General features: G+C 47.2%; 1 protein-coding gene across 2 annotated transcripts in view; it reads left to right on the forward strand.

The window, feature by feature from the left end:
• LOC124544898 (putative fatty acyl-CoA reductase CG5065) overlaps positions 1–24,732 on the forward strand; it is a 386,147-nt gene that overhangs the window by 318,588 nt on the left and 42,827 nt on the right. For both annotated transcript variants that reach the window (XM_047123629.1, XM_047123630.1), the window contains exons 3-4: positions 18,344–18,750; positions 22,755–23,003. In XM_047123629.1, the coding sequence (XP_046979585.1) occupies positions 18,344–18,750; positions 22,755–23,003 (656 nt within the window). The remainder of the gene's footprint in view (positions 1–18,343; positions 18,751–22,754; positions 23,004–24,732) is intronic.

The raw sequence follows: 24,732 nt of genomic DNA on the forward strand, positions 1-24,732 counted from the left end.
AAACATATTGTTCTATATTGCTCGCTGAATTTGTTCGGGGCGGACGTCTCATGACACCCGTTCAGTTTGTTCGTTCATCTCTTCGCTCAGTTTTTTTTATTAGAAAGGGAAGCTAACGCTCTGACTGAACACGCTGAGCTACCGTGCCGTCACCACTCGGCTGCAGCCGCTTCATGGTAAAAATAGCCACGCACATATATATATATATATATATATATATATATATATATATATATATATATATATATATATATTCGACGACCGAAATTATCTTGCGATTTTCTCAGTAACGCTTGAGAAGTACACGCTATTGCTCGCAACTTTGTTGTCCTCATGGAGTACTATGAGTGTACGAAGTTTACAGTAAATCCGCGTTCCAAACGTCGTAGCCTCCCCTTGTGAGTTTCATTGAAGTCGTGTATTAGGGCTACGACAAGCTGGATGTTCCTTCTACACCTCTGCAGAAAGACCTGGTAGAAATGTAGCCACGGTACATGACTACTGGCAGCGGTGGTCGCCGTGATGTACCGTCGCAAGAAGACCGCTCTCCGGATGGCCACGTGGCTCTACCGAGAGGGAAGACTATCGTGTACGTCGCGTAGCTGCGGCGCATCCCACTGCATCTGCAGCAGCGGTTTGACCAGCAGCTGGCACGAAATTGTCTGCCTGCCAGACGCGCTGGTGTTGCGGTGTGGGGTGCGATTTCGTATAGCAGGAACATTCTCTTGCTTATCCTGCGCATCCTGACTGCATAGTTGTACGTCAGTCTCGTGATTAGACCTGTTGTGCTGCCATTCACGAACAGCATTCCAGGGTGTGTTTTCCAACAGGATAACGCTCGACCACATACAGCTGCTGAAGCCAACATTCTATACAGAGCGTCGACATGTGGCCCTGGCGTGCTCGATCATCATATCTGCCTCCTATCGAGCAGTTACGGGACGACAACTGCAGCGTCATCCACAACTAGCATAAACCGTCTCTGTATTGACCGACCCAGTGCACCAGGCATGCCACAAACTGACATCCGGCCCCTGTACAACTCAATGCTTGCGCGTCTGTAAGGCTTGCGTTCAACATTCTAGCGGCTACACTGGTTATTCATGTACCAGCATTTCACATTTGCATTGGTTTATCTTGCGCTTACATTAACCTGTGATTTTGCGTACAGCTCAAAACTGGGCTCGGAATTGTAGCAGACGCAAGTGAGAGGAAAGTTAGCGTCGAAAAGAATCAAAAAAGCTTAAAAACGGGAGCGAATGTGAGAGCCAGGACAGCGTGACCAAAAAACGGGGGCAAAGCGATTACGTAGCTGCCCCATCTGGACGTAGAACGGCCATAGACCGTCCAAAACTTCTCGTTTATCTACTCATTATCATCATAGTATTCTGTGTGACTGTTGCCCCTTAAACATCCCAACAACCACCACCACCATTAATGAGAGTGATAAATAAATTACATTTTAATACAAAACACTTGTCATGATTGAATCCTGACGTTCACTAAAAATCTACGGCGCGGGCCAGAACTGCGGACACAGATTGTTTTTTTAATTCGGTACTCCACTTCTTTCCTGAAGACGTGTTTTAAAACATGGCCGTCTACGTGAAAATGGCATCATAAAAAACCTAACAGGAAAGTGACTTTGAGTCTCATGTAGTGACACACAGTGCAGGGACCCGGGATAACGTAACTAGTTCACTTGCTGGAGTCGACAGTAAACAAACAGAAACACAAGGAAAATGCACGCCAGTCATTCAGTCAACCATCTTCAGTTAAAGGTTTGTGTGAGTACAGTGCACACCATAGTTCGCAGTCTTTCTCGGTCTGTGTTATTCACTTCCCCCTGAACAAAAACTCTGAATTGTCTGTTACAAACAGGTGTCTAGTGAAAATCCAAGCTCGTTGCTGGTTAACCAACTTTGAACATGGGATGATAATAGCTGCGAGACGCATTCAGCCCCCAGTCCCTTCTCATGACGTTTGACCACTCGTTGTAAATAACGTGTCTCTCTATGTGCACTTAAGTGAAAATCGCGTCATCCACGTGGCAATACAAATATTGATGTTCTGTTTCGTATCACTCAGTAATTTCGAGAAGCCAGTGAAACAACAAAATGCAACCAATGCGTGTAAGATTATGTTGGTAACCTCAAGCAGAGAGAAAAGACATGTGATGAGTGATAATCCATCGTCAACGAGTTAATTGTTACATTCAGGGTATAAGTGCAGATATTTTTGCATGAGGTACCTTAGTACGTACACACGTCGATGTGTTGGCTGTTTTTTCTGTGTGTCGAACAGTTTTCCCACAAACACGTCACAAACTTTACGACTTCATGTTTTCTGCACCATCGTAACTGCGCCACTAAGTGGACTACGACTGTCAGTATAGACTAACCGTTTTCGTCCACGCGTCCACACGGCAACACTTGACCTGACGCCCAGGGGAAAATAAGTTTCAGGGAATGCGATTTAAAGTGCAATCCAACGTTTCTTCTCACATCATCTATTCAGAAGTCCCCAGATTTGTACTCAGGGTCCTCTTTCCCTTCAAGGCTTTTCTTCTGCTTTCTTATTTTCTGTCTTCTTTACTTTAAAAGGTCTTGACTGACTTTTCAACTGCAGACAGGCGCTGTAAATCGAGACGGCTTCAATGAAATTTCTTATCTTGACGCTCATTGTCACTAATACCTTCATCCTCCCTTCGTTCCCATCATTAAATATGAGCCCGCATCTCGTGGTCGTGCGGTAGCGTTCTGGCTTCCCACGCCCGGGTTCCCGGGTTCGATTCCCGGCGGGGTCAGGGATTTTCTCTGCCTCGTGATGGCTGGGTGTTGTGAGCTGTCCTTAGGTTAGTTATGTTTAAGTAGTTCTAAGTTCTAGGGGACTGATGACCATAGATGTTAAGTCCCATAGTGCTCAGAGCCATTTGAACCATTAAATATGAGAAGTGCATCATAAGTTGCAATTCTGACCAGATGAAGATATGTTTATAGACTCATTTGGATTCTCGGTTTTGGCATGAGCACACTCTTTTAGAAGTTCACGATCGGTCAGAACCATTTAAGTGGGCTTTACAACATTCAGGATATAGTTTAGAAACCTCTCCTCAAATGGTTCAAATGGCTCTGAGCACTATGGGACGTAACATCTGAGGTCATCAGTCCCCTAGAACTTAGAACTACTTAAACCTAACTAACCTAAGGACATCACACACATCCATGCCCGAGTCAGGATTCGAACCTAGCAGTCGCGCGGTTCCGGACTGAGGCGCCGAGAACCGCTCGGCCACCGCGGCCGACAAGCCTCCCCTTGTGAATGTAGGGGTTGTTATCCCTCTGAGCCTGTAGATATTTACAGCAGATAATGTGGCGCCGGATGACGAATGAGATGTTCCTCTGTTGACACCATGTGGAAATTCGTAGCCAACACTGCACTTATGTCACTTACATTGGGTAGGTTCTGGCATTATTCAATGATGAAACAATCGAACATTTATGTAAATCCCCGTAAGTAGCACAAGAAAAAAAAGGATTACTTCTTTATAATCAGAACAGCTGGTTTGTTATTCTTTTTGAGATAACGAACAAAGTCACAGACGATCTGTAAAACCAAAGAGTAGCTGTCAAGAGCCTTCTATACGCGTCTCTTTCTGAGATAACGAACAAAATCACAGATGATCTGTAAAGCCGGCCAGGGTGGCCGAGCGGTTCTAGGCGCTACAGTCTGGAACCGCGCGACCGCTACGGTCGCAGGTTCGAATCCTGCCTCAGGCATGGGTGTGTGTGATGTCCTTAGGTTAGTTAGGTTTAATTAGTTCTAAGTTCTAGGGGACTGATGACCTCAGAAGTTAAGTCCCATAGTACTCAGAGGCATTTTTTGATCTGTAAAACCAAAGAGTACATGTCAGAACCTTCTATATGTGTCCGTGGAAGTTTGCTTGAAAGTAAACTACGGAACCATTGTTCCGCAAACTTGTATTGAAAAGTTGGTTCGAAAAGCGAGCGTGGCAGGAATGTCTCGTCACACATTCAATTAGTTCAAATGGCTCTGAGCACTATGGGACTTAACATATGAGGTCATCAGTCCCCTAGAACTTAGAACTACTTAACCCTAACTAACCTAACGACATCATACACATGCATGCCCGAGGCAGGAATCGAACCTGCGACCGTAGCAGTCGCGCGGTTCCGGACTGAAGCGCCTAGAACCGCTTGGCCACAGCGGCCGGCATTTAATTAGTTTTCAGGCACTTCGGGTGCGTTTTTATCATTGAAACTTTGGGAACTTATTGTCCAGGAGTTCCAGTGATACATTAAAAATTGACTTTTTCGGTCAATTTCATGAAGCCCCCCCCCCCCCCCCCCGCCTTAATGCCTTGCTCTTGTCACATGTACTTGGAAGTACTGTCAAAACTTAAAAGCATACGATTTGTAGTAGCTATAATTATTAGTCTGCAAAAGACGTAAATACTGATGTAATGTTGTTCAGTACACTGTGCTCAGTCGCCTATGGAAATACCTGTTACAGCCATGTATAATGTGCATTTAGAAACACGTTCCATATGCTGCACTGACAACTGTATCGACATGAGAGGTATTGTGATTCGGACCTGTGGAACTGTTCGTGTTAAAGTTACCAGTTACGCAAATTTATCTGCCTGTGAAATCATCGTTCAAGTTCAGCACCGTACTCTCGAAGTTGATCAAGCGGCGTTTCAGCTATTGCTGTTCTTGGCAAGTTCCAAGTGTCACCGAGAGACGTAATGCAGCACGGACGTGTTTACTGTTAACATTCCGAGAGCATACGCTCCAAGTAGGGTCAAGCGATACAATTCTTCCTCGCTGACATGTCTCGCGGATTGATAACGACTACGTCAAAATTCAGAAAAGTCATAGGTCATGCGGGGAGTTTACTGACATTCGCTCTTTCCTTGTGCGTTTCGCGAATGGAACAGGAAAAGTGGGGAAATGAGCGTGGTGACCGAGGCGTCGTCCGACATGCATAGTAGTATAAAAAGGGACAGAAGGAAGGTTAGGGTGTAACGTACTGTCGACGTCGAGGTCATTTGAGACGCAGCACAAGTTCAGATTAATGCAGGGTGGGGAAGGAAGTCGTCCCTTTGAAAGGGACCATCGCGGCATTTGCCTAAGTCTGTATGACCGGGCGTGATCGGACGTGGATATGAACCGTCGACCTCCCGACACTGAGTCCACTGGGGTGACCATTGTGCCACATCGTTCTGTATACCGTAAGGTGGATTGCTTAGTGCAGATAAACACTGTGTATTGGCAATTTAATCTTTTCGGGTGATGAGGCGCGACGTGGCGTCGTCAGTCGCAATGTTTCAAGGAGTTTCGTACCCATCGTCTTCAGGCTACGAAATTGATTGAAACGTTGCGACAAGACGACGCGATCACTCGCCTCATCGCTCGACAAGATTTGATCATTGAAATACGCCGAGAAAGCTTGCAATGACATGTAGTATGTATCGTAATTAATAGCGAATACTGGCACAGGTGGAAGTACTCGAGAGAAGAAGCAAAAGTGGTTAACTAATCGTAGGTCCGCAGACGTGCGGTTTGCGAGAAGGATGCGTCATCTGTGATTAGAAGCCGGCACTGACTTCACATTGCCACGACTGTTGGTCAGCCATTGTAGTAGACGATTTTACTGAAATACTCGCGGCTGGTCCCGGCGGAGGTTCGAGTCCTCCCTCGGGCATGTGTGTGTGTGTGTTTGTCCTTAAGATAATTTACGTTAAATAGTGTGTAAGCTTAGGGACTGATGACCTTAGCAGTTAAGTCCCATAAGATTTCACGCCGACAGATCGCGAAATAGGAATTAGACTGAAAATCCGATGAAGCTTTGCACAGATGTTTCTCTAGCAAATGGCTCTGAGCACTATGGGACTCAACATCTTAGGTCATAAGTCCCCTAGAACTTAGAACTACTTAAACCTAACTAACCTAAGGACATCACACACACCCATGCCCGAGGCAGGATTCGAACCTGCGACCGTAGCAGTCCCGCGGTTCCGGACTGCAGCGCCAGAACCGCTAGACCACCGCGGCCGGCTGTGTCTCTAGTACTCTGTCGACTATGTCACGGTCTGTTCAGAGTACACAGTGAGCAAGTAAAGATGCCTAGAATAGTAATGTCTCCCGCCAAGTATGGGTGCCTATTGCGCGGTTGCACCTGATTTCACGCAACCCCGCATAACGTACCTGTCACGCGTTTCCTTCTTCATGAAAATTCCCAGCCGCACACTGCAGGGGCAGTGGGGACGCCCTGCAGCATTTTCGATGGGAAATGTTTGATCATCCACCATACGGGCTGGACTTGGCTCTCTCTGTTCATCTGTGCCCATATGAAATGCTGGCAATGTAGACAGCATTTCGGCCCGGACAACGACCTCCAGACCAGCGTGGAGAAGTGGCGGCTGCCTTCTATGATGAAACTATTGGAAAGTTGGTACAACGCTACGACAAATGTTCTAAGTCGGAGCGGCGACTATATAAGAGAAGTTTATGTATGCCCATCCGTGTGGTTGACGGTCTGCAGCACTTCAGCTGTTCCCTTTCGCAGTAAAATGGAACACCAGGAGCAGTCGTTTTGATGTTATTTTATTATTTGCAACAAGTTTCGGTGAGTGTGTACACAATCATCCGCCTCTAGCTGACGGTGAGGGGGTGAAGTAGAATCGTATACACGATCTCGTGAGTGGCCTGCATCTATAAACTGGCTTTCGCAGAATACGGAAGACGGTGTATTGAGTCACGTCACCGAAACTAGTTGCAGCATAGCATCGACGGCTGCAGGTGTTTCTTCTTTTTACGTACGTAGAGAAGTAGCTGGAAGGTGTAGCAAACGATTGCGAATAGAACATTTTTTATTTTCACTGTGGTTTCCATTTCGCGTGAGATCGGACCATACTTTCCGAATAGCCCTCGCTCGTATTTGACTGCAGCGGAGAAAGATGCGAGCAAAGGGAGCTTTTACCTACCTTTATCGAGCAGTATTGTTGTGCGAAATTTATGACTCTGACAAACTGACCGCACGTACAAACTCAGCCGGTAGCTGTGCATCAGGGAAGAGCAAGTGAGTCAGTGCCGGCGCGGCACGGGATGTGAGACGAGGGGGCGGCAGAAATTGGAATTCCGGCGCCCGCACGCCGCCCTTTTCCCTTCCCTTCGCCGCCCTGGGGTTAGGGCGCGCCCAGCCCGCAGTCCGCAGTACGCTATCGACTCGGCGGCGGGAGGCGAGCGCCAGCAGCCAGCAGCCAGCAGGCAGGGTCGGCCCCCCCGGTGTGCAGAGCGCCGCGTGACTCAGCGGCTGGGAACACCACGTGCTGCCGCTGCCGCTGCCTGCCGAGCGGCAACAGCGCGCCCCGTAGCTCAGGCCCGCGTCACTCGCAAGTGACGTCACAGTGACGTGGCACTCGGTGCGACCGCGGCAGGCGGCAGCTTCGGAGACGCCGTATTGATTTCGTCGTGTATTGTTATTTTCATATTACAACTTCAATATTACGGCAGAATGTCATTTCAAGGCAACGGCACGCCATTATTGTGCACTTTAAAAAAGGCCTAGTACACGGTTATTCTTCGTAAAATCTAAAAAACCCAGAAGCGACGTAGATCATGCTGAGAAAAGTAATTTAATATGCCATACACGGGGCCAAGGGCGTACCCAGGATCTGAATGAGGGGGGGGGGGGGGGGCAGGTCATACTAGTCTCAGGAAACAAGGACTTACGACAACATACAGCACTTCTTATTAAATAAAACAGTCAACTAGTGAAAAATATAAGAATGCACTTGTTTAAAAATACAACTTTTTAATTCAGTAATAATCTTCTAGGATTTGCCGACAGTAACGTGTCGAAGACGAAATAATTACTCCCGAATCTGCGCGAACGAGTTCAAATATCTTCTGCGGGGGGGGGGGGGGGGGGGGGCAGCTGCCCCCCCCCCCCCCCCCCCCTGCTCCTCGCTGGGTACGCCCATGCACGGGGCCACAAATATCAGGGAATACCCGAAAAGTGGTGGATAACAAATGTTGAGCATGTGACGTCGGTGTTGGGGCCACTGCTGTTTCTGATTTATATAAATGATATGCCCTCTACTATTACAGGTGATTCAAAAATATTTCTGTTTGCTGATGACTCCAGGTGGTAGGGAAGGATCTTGTGTGTAATATTGAAACAGTATCAAATAATGTAGTTCATGAAATAAGTTCGCGGCTTGTGGAAAATAATTTGGTGCTAAATCACGGTAAGACTCAGTTTTTACAGTTTCTAACCCACAATTCAACAAGAACCGATATTTTGATCAGACAGAATGGGCATATTATAAGCGAGACGGAACAGTTCAGGTTCCTAGGCGTACGGATAGATAGTAAGCTGTTGTGGAAAGCCCATGTTCAAGATCTTGTTCAGAAACTAAATGCCGCTTTATTTACCATTAGAACAGTATCTGAAATAAGTGACATTTCAACACGAAAAGTAGTCTACTTCGCATATTTTCATACGCTTATGTCATATGGTATAATTTTTTGGGGTAATTCTTCTGATTCAAAAAGGGTATTTTTGGCTCAAAAACGGGCTGTTCGAGCTATGTGTGGTGTAAGTTCGAAAACCTCTTGTCGACCCCTATTCAATAGTCTGGGAATTTTGACATTGCCCTCACAGTATATATTTTCTTTAACGTCGTTTGTTGTTAGCAATATTAGCTTAGTCCCAAGAGTTTGCAGCTTTCACTCAGTTAATACTAGGCAGAAATCAAATCTGCACGTGGAATGCACTTCCCTACCTCTTGCGCAGAAAGGAGTGCAGTATTCTGCTGCATCCATTTTCAATAAGCTACCACAAGAACTAAAAAATCTTAGCAGTAGCCCAAACACTTTTGGGTCTAAACTGAAGAGTTTCCTCATGGCTCACTCCTTCTGTTCTGTCGAGGAGCTCCTGGAAGAGCTGAAAAATTAAGCAAATTCCAGTGTTGCATTGTTGATTTTCTTTATTTAAACTTACGAATTGTCGCCTGAATATGTTACTTATATTTCATTTTATCTGTTTCTACTATCGTGTTATAATTTCATGTATTGACTCGTTCCATGACCATGGAGACTTCTCCTTAATTTGGTCCCACGGAACAATAAATAAATAATAATAAAAGAAAAGAAACGAGATGATGTAACTCGCCGCAAGTGCTGCGGTTGGGGTTGTCGGTCGCACCGTAGCCGGTAGGGGGCGGAGCTGCACGTCGCCTTTTGTAAATGTAATCTGTTGTAAACTTAGAAGTTACGTAACTATTGTCCTCGCCCTTAACCAAGCGAAACCTGTTCGTATTTTGTGTTTCTTTCCTTTTGCCACTCTTTTGTTTACAGTCTTTATTTACTAAAGAAGACGTATATCGTTTACTGGTGGCGACGCAGTTCGGATGTTTATACTCGCTGTCAACGGGACGTTGAACTCTGATCTACCTTCCTTGTTCTTTGTCGTCTTGGCGAGTCTCTTTTCAGCTCCTTCGCTGTCCTGTTGGAGATTCGTTGTGAAGCATCTGAACGGTTCCATTTTGACCTCTGTTCTTCTGTCTAAAATCCATCTTGGCAGCAGCGGCTTAGGCAATGTGTATCGTTACCGTAGGCAGTGCAAACCTCGAAAACTGGCTTCAGTAAAACTGTGCGTTGTCATCAGCAGTAGGTGGCTACTGTGTCTAATTACGATATGGGAGAAATTATTTTGTGTGTTAAGCAGTTTTGCTTTATTTAATGCTCGGACGACGCGTTTAGAGAAAATAATTCCCAGTGTGGAGTGCGTTTTTTCGTGCGCTGTGGCATCTCAAGAGTGATGTTTGCGATGTGCGAGGTACTGCATTATTCCACTGAGTTAAATAGAATGTCATCACGCACACTTGTGACTAGCGATGTGTCTCACCCTGTACATACTGGCGAGTTTCTTTGCAACTTTTACTTACAGTTACTCCACCTTTTACTTGAATGACATTTAGCAAGTTGTCTTACGTATTTAGAAAGATATATATTTGTACTATACACTGGTACTTATATAGTTGCTGTAAATAATATGTAATTCGGAGGCTCGCGTTATCGTTGGTTGTGAGGGGGATTGCAGATATGTGGGCTGGAGTTTTTTCTTCAAGAGTCATGTCTTTGTTTGTGCGGCATTCAGCAGTTCAAATCGAAGATAGAAGGGTCATGTGAATCTTCAGGTTTTCGCGGCGCAAAGACTGCTCCATTAAATTTCGGGAATGCAGCCGCATAAATTCTGCTTCTTCAGAAGAAGAAGCAGAATTTATGCGGCTGCATTCCCGAAATTTAATGGAGCAGAAGGGTCATGTTTATGCCATATTGCGTTACTTTCAAATGGCTCAAATGGCCCTAAGCACTATGGGACTTAACATCTGAGGTAGTCAGTCCCCTAGAACTTAGAACTACTTAAACCTAACTAACCTAAGGACATCACACACATCCATGCCCGAGGCAGGATTCGAACCTGCGACCGTAGCAACAGCGCGGTTCCGGACTGCAGCGCCTAGAACCGCTCGGCCACAGAGGCCGGCATTGCGTTAGAGCTTTTGTTTCTTAGAAAAGAGCACCTGCCAGAACCTCTAAGGTATGAAGGGCACGCATAACTCTACAGCGTACGCCGCAGCTTGGTCAAGCCTTATGCTGCATTCCAATCGTTGTGTTAGGTCCACGTTTTTGAAAGGAATTCCGTACATAAAAAGGCTGTCTTAATTGTAGATTATGTACATACCTAGCCAGTATACTTATTCGAGTTTTGTTTAACACGTAATTTTACTCTGGAGAGCCGCGCGGGATTAGCCGAACGGTTTAGGGCGCTGCGGTCATGGACTGTGCGGCTGATCTCGGCGGAGGTTCGAGTCCTCCCTCGGGCGTGTGTTTGTCCTTGGGATAATTTAGCTTAAGTAGTGTGTAAGCTTAGGGATTGATGACCTTAGCAGTTAAGTCCCATAAGATTTCACACACATTTGAACATTACTCTGGACAAACAGGCTAATCTCGATACACTGTGACAAACTCAATGCACTATATAGGTGTACTTTAAAAAAGTTGTCTGCGTGTCATTCCAGATGACCGTGAAGGTTCAGAAAAAAGCGATGTATAAATGTGGCAAATAAGACAGTTGCGTAGAAGGAATGTTAGAAGTGTAAAGCATGCAGATACTCTGCTGAAGTACGACATTCTAACATCTCATTACTGTCATTAATGCAGCTGTACACTGAATGTACACTGGCCAAGATTTATTATCAGCTAAAATTGTTTTTGATTATACACTCATCTTCAGAAAAAAACCAGAACGCTTTGAACGACTAGAGATAGGACGTTCATATTCACAGGACATGCACATTAGTATGTTCTGCAGAAATGATTAGCATTTGAACTATGGCGACCCACGGGCTCAAGGTCAACATCCATCTCACGGCGCGGCGCGTACCGGTAAAATGTGCCTGCCGCCCTCGTTGTCGCTGTAAGCTGATGGTAATGGCTCTCTGTCACTTGAGCAGACGTGCTGGATGCCTCGCAGGTGTACCGCGTGGTCAAAAAGTCAGCATAAATTTGAAAACTGAATAAATCACGGAATAATGTAGATAGAGGGGTACAAGTTGACACACATGCTTGCAATGACATTGGGTTTTATTAGAACCAAAAAAATACAAAAGTTCCAAAAATGTCCGACAGATGGCGCTTCATCTGATAAGAATAGCAATAATGAGCATAACAAAGTAAGACAAAGCAAAGATGATGTTCTTTACAGGAAATGCTCAATATGTCCATCATCATTTCTCAACAATAGCTGTAGTCGAGGAATAATGTTGTGGACAGCACTGTAAAGCATGTCCGGAGTTATGGTGAGACATTGGCGTCGGATGTTGTCTTTCAGCATCCCTAGAGATGTCGGTCGATCACGATACACTTGCGACTTCAGGTAACTCCAAAGCCAATAATCGCACGGACTGAGGTCTGGGGACCTGGGAGGCCAAGCATGACGAAAGTGGCGGCTGAGCACACGATCACCACCAAACGACGCGCGCAAGAGATCTTTCACGTGCCTAGCAATATGGAGTGGTTCTAATAAAGCCCCATGTCATTCCAAGCATGTGTGTCAATTTTTACCTCTCTATCTACATTATTCCGTGGTTTATTAAGTTTTCAAATTTATACTGACTTTTTGGTTCAAATGATTCAAACGGCTCTGAGCACTATGAGACTTAACTGCTGTGGTGATCAGTCCCCTACAACTTAGAACTACTTAAACCTGACTAACCTAAGGACATCACACACATCCATGCCCGAGACAGGATTCGAACCTGCGACCGTAGCGGTCGCGCGGTTCCAGACTACGCGCCTAGAACCGCTCGGCCACCCCGACCGGCTACTGACTTTTTGATCACCCGGCATATGCGAACCGTACCGTCAATTCAGTGACTCTGAAGGAGGGCGCATTATTGGCACGAGAGAATGTGATGTATCCGTCGGCGAAATTGCTGCTGGGAAGAAATGTTTCAGCAGTGCAACTGGTGTGGAATGTGGTTGACGGAAGGCTGTGGAACACGACGAGGTGGGTCAGCTCTCACCACCCAGACCATCCTCCGAGAACATCGACACCGCATACGAATGGCATTGCAGGACAGATCTGCGTCCTCCTCGGCTCTGGCGTAGCAGTGGAACACTGGAACACAACGCATACCATCAGGGGTGACAGTCCGTTGCCGCCACGCAGACGGGTTACGTGCGCCTCGTCCACTTCTCCGTCTACGTTTGACGCATGTGCAGAGACATGTTAGATGCCGATGGTGTACGGAACGACGTCACTGCGGACACGAGTGGCATCAGATAGTGTTTATGGACGAATCTAGTTCTATTTGTTTGAAACTGATGGCCGCGTTTTAGTTCTCCGCAGACAGGGGGAGCGGCATCACGGGAACCGCATTCGGACAAGACGTACAGCACCAACTCCAGGTCTTATGGTCTGAGGTGCTATTGGGTGCACTCACAAACCACAGTTGGTGCGTATCCGGGGCACTGTGAACAGTATGACCTACGGGAATGACATCCAGCGACCCACAGCCATCCCCTTTCTGCATAACACTCCAGACGCCATTTTTCAGCAAGACAATGCACGACCACATGTTGCACCAACGCGCGCCTTCTCGGTGTCAACAGGATGTCAGCCATTTGCGCAGTCCCGCCTGGACACTGGACTTGTCGCCAATGTGTGGGATGTGGTGAAGCCACCACAGATGGACTTTGCAATCAGGTGAATGCAGCATGAATGGCTAAACCACAGGACGCCATACGAGCCTTATACACATCGATGCCATCACACATGGATCAAGTTACCAGGGCCACTGGCAGACCGTGTGCCTCGTAGGTAGCAGGGCACATGCTGTACTGAGGAGACTGAAATGCTAATGATTTCTGCGCAACATACTAATGTACACGTCCTGTGGATATGAACGTCGTATCTCTAGTCGTTGAAGCTGTTTGTGCGCGCGTGTGTGTGTGAACGTTAGTGTCTTTCTATCTCGAAAACTGAATTTTCCAGCCTCTGTTGCATCTGTCCAACTTCAATGTTCGGTCTGTGTGACGTAACAAATTTGACAGTATTGTTTGTTTGCTGGCACCCAAGATGCTGTAACGCATAGACAGCATAACTGTGTCGATTATATACACTACTGGCCATTAAATTGCTACACCATGAAGAAATGCAGATCATAAACGGGTATTCATTGGACAAATATATTATGCTAGAACTGACATGTGATTACATTTTCACGCAATTTGGGTGCATAGATCCTGAGAAATCAGTACCCAAAACAACCTCCTCTGGACGTAATAACGGCCTTGATACGCCTGGGCATTGAGTCAAACAGAGCTCGGATGGCGTGTACAGGTACAGCTGCCCATGCAGCTTCAACACGATACCACAGTTCGTCAAGAGTAGTGACTGGCGTATTGCGACGAGCCAGTTGTTCGGCCACCATTGACGAGACGTTTTCAGTTGGTGAGAGATCTGGAAAATGTATTGGCCAGGGCATAAGTCGAACATTTTCTGTATCCAGAAAGGCCCGTACAGGACCTGCAACATGCGGTCGTGCATTTATCCTGCTGAAATGTAGGGTTTCACAGGGATCAAATGAAGGGTAGAGCCAGGGGTCGTAACACATCTGAAATGTAACGTCCACTGTTCAAAGTGACGCCAGTGCGAACAAGAGGTGACCGAGACGTGTAAGCAATGGCACGCCATACCATCACACCGGCTGATACGCCAGTATGGCGATGACGAATACACGCTTCCAGTGTGCGTTCGCCGCCGCGATGTCGCCAAACACGGATGCGACCATCATGATGCTGTAAACAGAACCTGGATTCATCCGAAAAAATGACGCTTTGCCATTCGTGCACCCAGGTTCGTCGTTGAGTGTAGACCATCGCAGGCGCACCTGTCTGTGATGCAGCGTCAAGGGTAACCGCAGCCACGGTCTCCGAGCTGATAGTCCATGCTGCTGCAAACGTCGTCGAACTGTTCGTGCAGATGGTTGTTGTCTTGAAAACGTCCCCATCTGTTGACTAAGGGATCGAGACGTGGCTGCACGATCCGTTACAGCCATGCGGATAAGATGCCTGTCATCTCGACTGCTAGTGATACGAGGCCGTTAGGGTCCAGCAGTGCGTTCCGCATTACCCTCCTGAACCCACCGATTCCATATTGTGTTAACAGTTATTGGATCTCGACCAACGCGAACAGCAATGTCGCGATACGATAAATCGTAATAGCGGTAGGCTACAATCCGACCTTTATCAAAGTGGGAAACGTGATGGTACGCATTTCTCCTCCTTACACGAGGCATCACAACAACGTTTCACCAGGCAACGCCGGTGAACTGCTGTTCGTGTATGAGAAATCGGTTGGAAACTTCCCTCATGTCAACACGTCGTAGGTGTAGCCACCGGCGCCAACCTTGTGTGAATGCTCTGAAAAGCTAATCATTTGCGTATCACAGCATCTTCCTGTCGATTAAATTTCTCGTCTGTAGCACGTCATCTTCGTGGTGTAGCAATTTCAATGGGCAGTAGTGTACTTGTTTGCGTGTGCTCCTTACGTGGCTAAGAAAATATGGCGGCCAGCGACGTGATGACAACACGTTGTCGGGTGGGGGGGGGGGGGTGTAGTGTAGTGGTCAGTGAGTGGAGCGGACTGCCGCCGCGGACTCTGCGACTGCGCAGACGCACGTGCGTGCCGGCTCGGCCGGTCAAGACACGCGCCGCACACACGGCGGTGTCGGCCACCTCCAGCGAACCCCCCAGACGGCACGCTGCAAGCAACTGAGGTAGTGCGGCGTTTGCGCGTGACTGGAACTGCTCGAGCTGTTTATGTCACAGCCTGAGAAATCTCAGGTTCTGTTCGACTGCCCCGCGGTCCAGCAACTTTTCTTAGTACTACGTGGGTCGTCCACAAAGTAAGTTCCGTTTCTATTTCTATCCGCGGCAGCGCTACGATCGCAGTTCCGAGCATGCTCGGCAGTCACTCTGACTCAAGGAGGAGAAGACATGTACGCCACTGTTAGACCGCTGCTGGCGACGTGCTTCTTTATAACGTCAGCCGTAATTGAAAATACCGCCGCGTGTGAAATCGGATCTGTGACTCGTTTTCTAAATGCAAAGAAAGTTAAACCAAAGGAAATTCATCGGCAAATCTGCGAGGTTTACGGACAAAATGCTACGAGTGATTCAATGGTCAGAAGATGGGTCAGAATGTTCAATGAAGGACGTGGTTAAATGCACGATGAAGAACGAAGTGGACGCCCGTCTGTGGTTACTGATGAACTGGTTCACACAATTGAACAGAAGATTAAGCACAACTGTAAATTTCGAAAACTTTGCTCACGTTGGGTACCCAAAATTCTTACTGAACAACACGAAAAACAACGGATGGGCAGTGCACTTCAGTTTCTGACACGCTACAATGAAGAAGGCGATGGTTTCCTTTCTCAGATAGTGACGGGGGATGAAACACGTACGACACCCCTGATCAAAACGGCATTCATTGGAGTGGAGGCACACTTCATCCCAAACGAACGTGAAGCCTAAGCAAATCTTGACACCTCGAAAAGTCATGTGAACCGTTTTTTGGGACAGAAAAGGCATTTTGCTCATTGATTTCTTACCACGCGGCCAAACAATCAATACACATGGTTACTGCGAGACCATTAAGAAATTGCGCTGCGCTATACAGACCAAGCGGCGAGGGTGAGAGCCAAAAGGTGTTGTTCTTATTATACCACGATAATGCCCGACCTCACACATCGAATGTGAGCAAACAACTCTTACGGGAATTTCACTGGGACGCGTTTGATCGTCCTCCAAACGGACCTCGCTCCTAGCGACTTTCATCTCTTCTTACAGCTAAAAATCTGTCCTTGGTGGTCAACACTTCAACAACGATGATGACGAGCTGAAAGAACATGTTACCAAATGGTTGCATCACAGGCGGCAACCTGCTATGAAGAAGGCATACAAAAACTTGTTCCACGCCATAACAAGTGCCTACAAAATTTCTGGAGCTATGTAGAAAAGTAGTTTAACAGTTGTAGATTTTTGTACAATAAATGTTTTTTTTCTGTATCCGTACACGTTTGTTTTATATAACCAAACGGAACTTACTTTGTGGACATACCTCGTATTTCCACGACGCGTCATAGCTTTATTGTTGTACTATGGATTTTGAACAGTAATAATAATAATAACATCTTTGAAACGTGGATTGCAAAATCTTCTAAGATGCAAGTCCTATGCAAAACAGCAACTAACAAATTAATAAAAGATGGCAATTAGTCAGTATAACACGAATTATTCCACATCTAAATTTGAATTAATTTCCTTTCTTGTTTCATCTGAATATTATTACCTTTTTCTGCTTCACGGTGACTCAAACTGTAACTCGTTGTCTTATTATTCTAATGGGTGAACAGGGATCGAAATGGCCTTATGCAGCCCAGTCGGTAAGTGATTACAGCTTCTAATAAGCGAATAAAATGTTGTACTGGGATCAGTGACAGGGAGTATTGTTGAAGAAGATGGTTTTCACTTTTGTGTGCTACCTTTGCTAAGAAATAACCATGGCTGTTTGTACATTGTGTGTGATCAGAAGTACCCGGACACCCCTTCGTATTGCGGAACTGAGCACGAGACGTCGCGAGATGCGTACCTGACGTTATAAAAGGAGGCTGGATAGTGGTGGACTGGAAAATGGTGATTTGAAGAGATGAATCACGCTGTGCCCTGTGGCAGTCCACGGGAAGGGTTTGGGCTTAGCGAATGCTGGAGGACCTCACCTGTCGTCATACGCAGTGCCAGCAGTCAAGTTGGGAGGAGCTGGTGTTACGATATGGGGAGTGCTGTTGTTGGTTAGGGTGTGGTCCCCTCATCGTACTTACGCAAACGTTACATCCAGAAAGATACGAACACACTTTACAGCACTGCGTAGCCCCTACACTAGACGAACATCTCGGAGACGATGGTTATTTGTATCAGCATTACAACGCATCCTGTGACGCACTCGCTTCTTAGCAATAACGTTCCTCAAATGGAATGGTCTGCCCAGAGTCCCAACCTGACACTGTAGGATGAGTCAGAAAGTCGACTTCGCTCCAGAATGCAGCTTCCAGTATCACTACGATCTCTGATTTCGACTCTTGGGGAGAACGGGCTGACGTTGCTGCAGAGACATTCGGACGTCTCATTGACAGTTTCCCAAGCGTACTTCAAGCCGTCATAAAGGCGAGAGGTGGGTACACCTCCCGAGCGGTTCTAGGCGCTACAATCTGGAACCGCGCGACCGCTACGGTTCGAATCCTGCCTCGGGCATGGATGTGTGTGATGTCCTTAGCTTAGTTATGTTCAAGTAGTTCTAAGTTCTAGGGGACTGATGGCCTCAGAAGTTAAGTCCCATAGTGCTCAGAGCCATTTGAACCATTTTTGGGTACACCTCATATTACTATCTACTAATAGGTGTCCGCATACTTTGGATCACATACTGCATGAGAATTCTTATTGCAGATTTTTTGAAATCAGAGTTTCTACGGTTGTGTGCTTTATTATATCTCCTTCTGCGTTTCGCGAAACGGCCAAATTTTTAGCAGAGATGTAGCCCGTCGTTGTACATAGTTCGTACTTTCTCGCGTGTCGTTCGCACTCAGGCCGCCCTAGTCAGGTGTCGAGTAGCGCTCGATACCAGTTGGAGCTCCGACACGTGTCGTCGGACCGCTGCTGAGCCGGCGCCTCCGCTCGTGTTGCAGGTTCGCCGCCCCTATGTGGCCACGTAGCCGCTGAGGCCGCCCCCGAGGACTCCGCCGCCGCCAGCGCCTCCGCCCCCAGCGCCGCCCCCGCCATGGGGCCCAGCAGCTGCAGCTCCGGCAGCGCCGGCGCCGGCGACGCCAGCCCGCTCGCCAGCAGCAGCAGCAACAACAACAACAACAACGACGGCGAGAGCAGCAACAAGAACCCGCTGGAGGCGGGCGGCCCCGTGCAGGGCTTTTACCGCGACGCGTGCGTGCTGGTGACGGGCGCCACCGGCTTCGTGGGCAAGGCGCTGGTCGAGAAGCTGCTGCGCAGCTGCCCCGGCATCGCCACCGTCTTCCTGCTCATCCGGCCCAAGCGCGGCCTCGACGTCGACTCGCGCCACCACGAGCTGCTCAAGCACCCGGTACGTGCCCGCTGCCGGGACACCCGCATCTCCCCTCTAGCGATATGCGAGCAGTTCTTCAGCTCGGCGTCGACCGACGGAGGATATCGTGCCAAAGTCTGTCCAATTGGCGCGTTTGTTGTCGTTGTGGTCTTCAGTCCAGAGACTGGTCTGATGCAGCGCTACTTGCTACTCTATCCCGTCCAACCTTATTGATCTCCCAGTACCTACTACAACCTACATCCTTCTGAATCTGCTTAGTGTATTCATCTCTCGGTCTCCCTCTACGATTTTTACACTCCACACCGCTCTTTAATACTAAATTGGTGATCTCATTGCTCCAAACGTTCTAAATTGGGGGTAGATCCGGCGACCTTGCTGGGCACGGTAGTGTTTGGCAAACACGCGGAGAATCAGGAGAAAGTCTCGTGTGCGGGCAGCCATTATCTCTCTGAAATGTCAGACCGAGATGGTTTGTCACGAAGGGAGCAGAGCGGGACATATAATAGCGTCGAGGTATTGCTGTGCTGTAAGGCTGCTGCGGGTGTGCACCAAAAAGGACCTGCTATGAAATGAAATGGCGTCCCAGACCACCACTCCCGGTTGCCGGACTGTATGGCAGGGGAAAGTGAGGTTGGCATCCCACCGCTGTATGGGGCGTCTCCAGACACGTCTTCACTGGTGATCAGGGCTCAGTCCAAAACGGGACTCATCTCTGAAGACAGTCCTACTCCAGTCAATGAGATTCCAGGTCAACGAAGTGTCTGAAGGCGTCCCAGACAGCGTTGAGATGCCAACGTGACTGTCGCCCGACAACCAGCAATGATGCAGAGCACCCTAACATTACAGCACAGCAGTACGTCGACAGTGTTCTACGCCCCGCTTTGCTGCCCTTCGTGGCTAGCCATTCTGGAGCTACGTTTCAGCAGGGTATGCCTGCCCCCACACGGCCTGAGTTTTCTACTGCGTGTCTTCGCGCTTGGCAAACCTTGCCTTGGTCAGCAAGTTAACCGGATCTCTATCAAGTTGAGAAAGTTTGGAGCATTATGGGCAGGGCCCTCCAACCAGCTCGGAATTTGGACTATCTAACTCGCCAATTGGACAGAATTTGGGTCGATATGCAGGAGGAAATCCAATAATTCCATCAATCAGTGCCAAATCGTGTAGCTGTTTGCATAAGGGCCAGAGGTGGACCAACGTCTTGTTTATTTGCTCAACTTGTGAAGCTCATTCTCTTGAATAAATCACCCAATTTTTTCTGAAATTGTAATGATATTTTTTTCTGTATATGTACTGCACATCTACTGATTCCCGTCCCATTTGGATAATTCGTACGTGATACGTCGCATTCATATTTTTTTGTCATAGAGTGTGTGTACCATAACAAGAATTATACTTATTCTCATCACATTCCGTCCCATCTGTTGGCCTCAATAACGCACTATCTACCTGTCATCTTGCAACCTAAACTAGATCTCAGACTATTGTGTTGGTCAGTATGTCACGACAAATTACATTACAAAAGGTAATACAGAGAGAAAATATTGTCATTGTTCTTTTCTGTCCCTGTTTGCACTTGTGTGATATTTAATCACGGGGCTAACCAGATGTCGAATATCAGTGTCTTCAACACATTCAGCGTACTGGATTTTACATCTACATCCATACTCCGCAAGCCACCTGACGGTGTGTGGCGGAGGGTACCTTGAGTACCTCTATCGGTTCTCCCTTCTATTCCAGTCTCGTATTGTTCGTGGAAAGAAGGATTGTCGGTATGCCTCTGTGTGGGCTCTAATCTCTCTGATTTTATCCTCATGGTCTCTTCGCGAGATATACGTAGGAGGGAGCAATATACTGATTGACTCCTCGGTGAAGGTATGTTCTCGAAACTTCAACAAAAGCACGTACCGAGCTACTGAGCGTCTCTCCTGCAGAGTCTTCAACTGGAGTTTATCTATCATCTCCGTAACGCTTTCGCGATTACTAAATGATCCTGTAACGAAGCGCGCTGCTCTCCGTTGGATCTTCTCTATCTCTTCTATCAATCCTATCTGGTACGGATCCCACACTGCTGAGCAATATTCAAGCAGTGGGCGAACAAGCGTACTGTAACCTACTTCCTTTGTTTTCGGATTGCATTCCCTTAGGATTCTTCCAATGAATCTCAGTCTGGCATCTGCTTTACCGACGATCAACATTATATGATCATTCCATTTTAAATCACTCCTAATGCCTACTCCCAGATAATTTACGGAATTAACTGCTTCCAGTTGCTGACCTGCTATATTGTAGCTAAATGATAAAGGATCTTTCTTTCTATGTATTAGCAGCACATTACACTTGTCTACATTGAGATTCAATTTCCATTCCCTGCACCATGCGTCAATTTGCTGCAGATCCTCCTGCATTTGCGTACAATTTTCCATTGTTACAACCTCCAGATATACCACAGCATCATCCGCAAAAAGCCTCAGTGAACTTCCGATGTCATCCACAAGGTCATTTATGTATATTGTGAATAGCAACGGTCCTACGACACTCCCCTGCGGCACACCTGAAATCACTCTTACTTCGGAAGACTTCTCTCCATTGAGGATGACATGCTGCGTTCTGTTATCTAGGAATTCTTCAATCCAATCACACAATTGGTCTGATAGTCCACATGCTCTTACTTTGTTCATTAAACGACTGTGGGGAACTGTATCGAACGCCTTGCGGAAGTCAAGAAACACGGCATCTACCTCGGAACCCGTGTCTATGGCCCTCTGAGTCTCGTGGACGAATAGCGCGAGCTGGGTTTCACACGATCGTCTTTTTCGAAACCCATGCTGATTCCTACAGAGTAGATTTCTAGTCTCCAGAAAAGTCATTATACTCGAACATAATACGTGTTCCAAAATTCTACAACTGATCGACGTTAGAGATATAGGTTTATAGTTCTGCACATCTGTTCGACGTCCCTTCTTGAAAACGGGGATGACCTGTACCCTTTTCCAACCCTTTGGAACGCTACGCTCTTCTAGAGACCTACGGTACACCGCTGCAAGAAGGAGGGCAAGTTCCTTCGCGTACTCTGTGTAAAATCGAACTGGTATCCCATCAGGTCCAGCGGCCTTTCCTCTTTTGAGCGATTTTAATTGTTTCTCTATCTCTCTGTCGTCTGTTTCGATATCTACCATTTTGCCATCTGTGCGACAATCTAGAGAGGAACTACGGTGCGGTCTTCCTCTGTGAAACAGCTTTGGAAAAAGTCATTTAGTATTTCGGCCTTTAGTCTGTCATCCTCTGTTTCAGTACCATTATGGTCTCAGTGTGTCAGGACATTTTGTTTTGATCCACCTACCGCTTTGACGTAAGACCAAAATTTCTTAGGATTTTCTGCCTAGTCAGCACATAGAACTTTACTTTAGAATTCATTGAACGCCTCTCGCATAGCCCTCCTCACACTACATTTCGCTTCGCGTAATTCATATTTGTCTGCAAGGTTTTGGCTATGTTTATGTTTGCTTTGAAGTTCCCTTTGCTTCCGCAGCAGTTTTATAACTCGCCTGTTGTACCACGGTGGCTCTTTTCCATCTCTTACGCTCTTGCTTGGCACATAGTCATCTAACACATATTGTACGATGGTTTTGAACTTTGCCCACTGATCGTCAACACTATCTGTACTTGAGACAAAACTTTTGTGTTGAGCCATCAGGTACTCTGAAATCTGCTTTTTGACGAGTAATTGTCCGCCATTTCGAATACGTCACGTCCGCAGCTCGTGGTCGCGTGGTAGCGTTCTCGCTTCCCACGCCCGGGTTCCCGGGTTCGATTCCCGGCGGGGTCAGGGATTTTCTCAGCCTCGTGATGACTGGGTGTTGTGTGCTGTCCTTAGGTTAGTTAGGTTTAAGTAGTTCTAAGTTCTAGGGGACTGATGACCATAGATGTTAAGTCCCATAGTGCTCAGAGCCATTTTTTTTAATACGTCACGGCTGGCACAGGCAGTCTTGAGTATTTGCTGACGGCGTGCGGTCTGCCGGCAGGTGTTCGAGCGCGTGCGCCAGGAGTGCCCGTCGGCGTTCCAGAAGGTGGTGAGCGTGAGCGGCGACGTGACGGAGCCGCAGCTGGGGCTGAGCGCGGCCGACCGACAGCGCCTCGCCGCCTGCGTCAACGTCGTCTTCCACTCGGCCGCCACCGTCCGCTTCAACGAGAAGCTCAAGGCCGCCGTCACGCTCAACACGCTGGGCACGCAGCGCGTCATCGAGCTGTGCCGCGAGATGCGCCAGCTGCAGGTAGGCCCGGCACCGCACACCCGTCTGCAAGCGCTGCAGTCAGTGTCGCGTAAAAGCATGACGTACGCCAGCTGCAGGAGCGCAATTAGAAGTCCATACACAGGCTGTTTCAAAAATGACTTTTACAACTTTGAAAATTCGTATAAATTAATTCATTGTACCTACAGAGGTGATTGTAGTGTCAGTTTGTAGGGAAATACATCAAGTTTTGTCTCGCGTAGTTCGCTAGTGCCGAATCGCACCGCACCGTGAGGAGCGCTAGCGGCAGTTGCGTTAAAGATGGCTGCCTTCACTGGACCAGAGCGTGCTAGCTGTTTGTTTTTGTTTGAAGAATCCAAGTCGGCGACAACAGTTCAGCCTAATTTCCGTACCAAGTACGCTAAAGACCCTCCTAGTAGGCGTACAGTTTATGTGTGGCATAAATGTTTTGTAGAAACAGGGTACTCGGTAAGACGTGGGAAATCATCAGGTCGTCCAAGCACATCTGACGACGTCGTTGAGCGAGTGAGACAACATTTTGTCAACAGCCCCTACGAAATCGACCCGGCGTGCATCTCGCAAACTGCGTATTCCACACATGACCGTTTGGCGTGTCTTGAGAAACTGTTTGCATCTGAAACCGTGCAGATGACGATCGTACAATCAGTAAAAGACACTGATGAGATTGCTCGCAAGACCTTCTGTGCGGATATGTTAAATCTATTACATGAGGATGAACATTTCTTGGACAAAATCGTTAACACACATAACTGTAGGATTTGGGGCAGTGAAAACGCAGATCAGACATTGCAACATGCTCGCGATAGCCATAAACTGAACGTTTTTTGTGCACTGAGCAAGAACAAAGTGTACGGCCCCTTATTTTCCATGAGAGAACCATCAACGGCATAGTGTATCTGGATATGTTACAACAATTTTTGATACAACAGATCGATGAGGGTGACCAAGAACGGAATGTTTACGTCATGCAAGATGGTGCACTACCCCAGTAGCTGTCCGATGTCCGAGATTTTCTCAGTGACCGCTTTCCAGGTCAATGGATTGGCCGTGATGCGCCAATTGCATGGCCCCCACGTTTCCCAGACCTGACTCCACTCAATTTTTTTTTTATGTAGATTCATGAGGGATATCGTGTTTGTACCTCCTATGCCGGTTTCTCTACCTGAACTGAGAGCAAGGATTTACGCAGCAACTGAGCAAGTTGCATCTGCAATGCTATAGCAAGATTGGGAAGCAATTGACTTCCGATGGTATGTGTGCAGGATAACCAACGGAAGCCACATACAACATCTTTAGTGTAAGGTAAAGAAGCTTTATTTGTTTCCCTACAGAATAACACTAAACCCAGCTCTATACCTTCCTTCAATGAATTTATTTGGATTTTTGAAATTGTAAAGTCATTTTCGAAACACCCTGTACAGGGTGAACCAGAACTCCATCCACAAGATTTCAGAGGTTGTTCACCATATTATTCCAGTATTTTGGCGCAAGGGGCACGTTGTTTCCGGCGGCTCGTTACACAGTAATCTTCGTTTGATTTCTTGCTCTCATTTATCTTCGTTCCCGTATTGCATCGAAGACGTATGCACAACACTGCAGATGTCGGCTGTAAGCGCTGTGTGTGTTATTTGGAAGCACTTGTACGATTCACTGACGGTACTTGTTGTTGACAGCAGTGAAGCCCACTTTACTTTTCAGCTTCAAGACTGCATTCAGTACCGCTCGCTTT

The sequence above is a fragment of the Schistocerca americana genome, chromosome 8 (genome assembly GCF_021461395.2).
Source record: "Schistocerca americana isolate TAMUIC-IGC-003095 chromosome 8, iqSchAmer2.1, whole genome shotgun sequence".
Taxonomy (NCBI): Eukaryota; Metazoa; Arthropoda; class Insecta; order Orthoptera; family Acrididae; genus Schistocerca; species Schistocerca americana.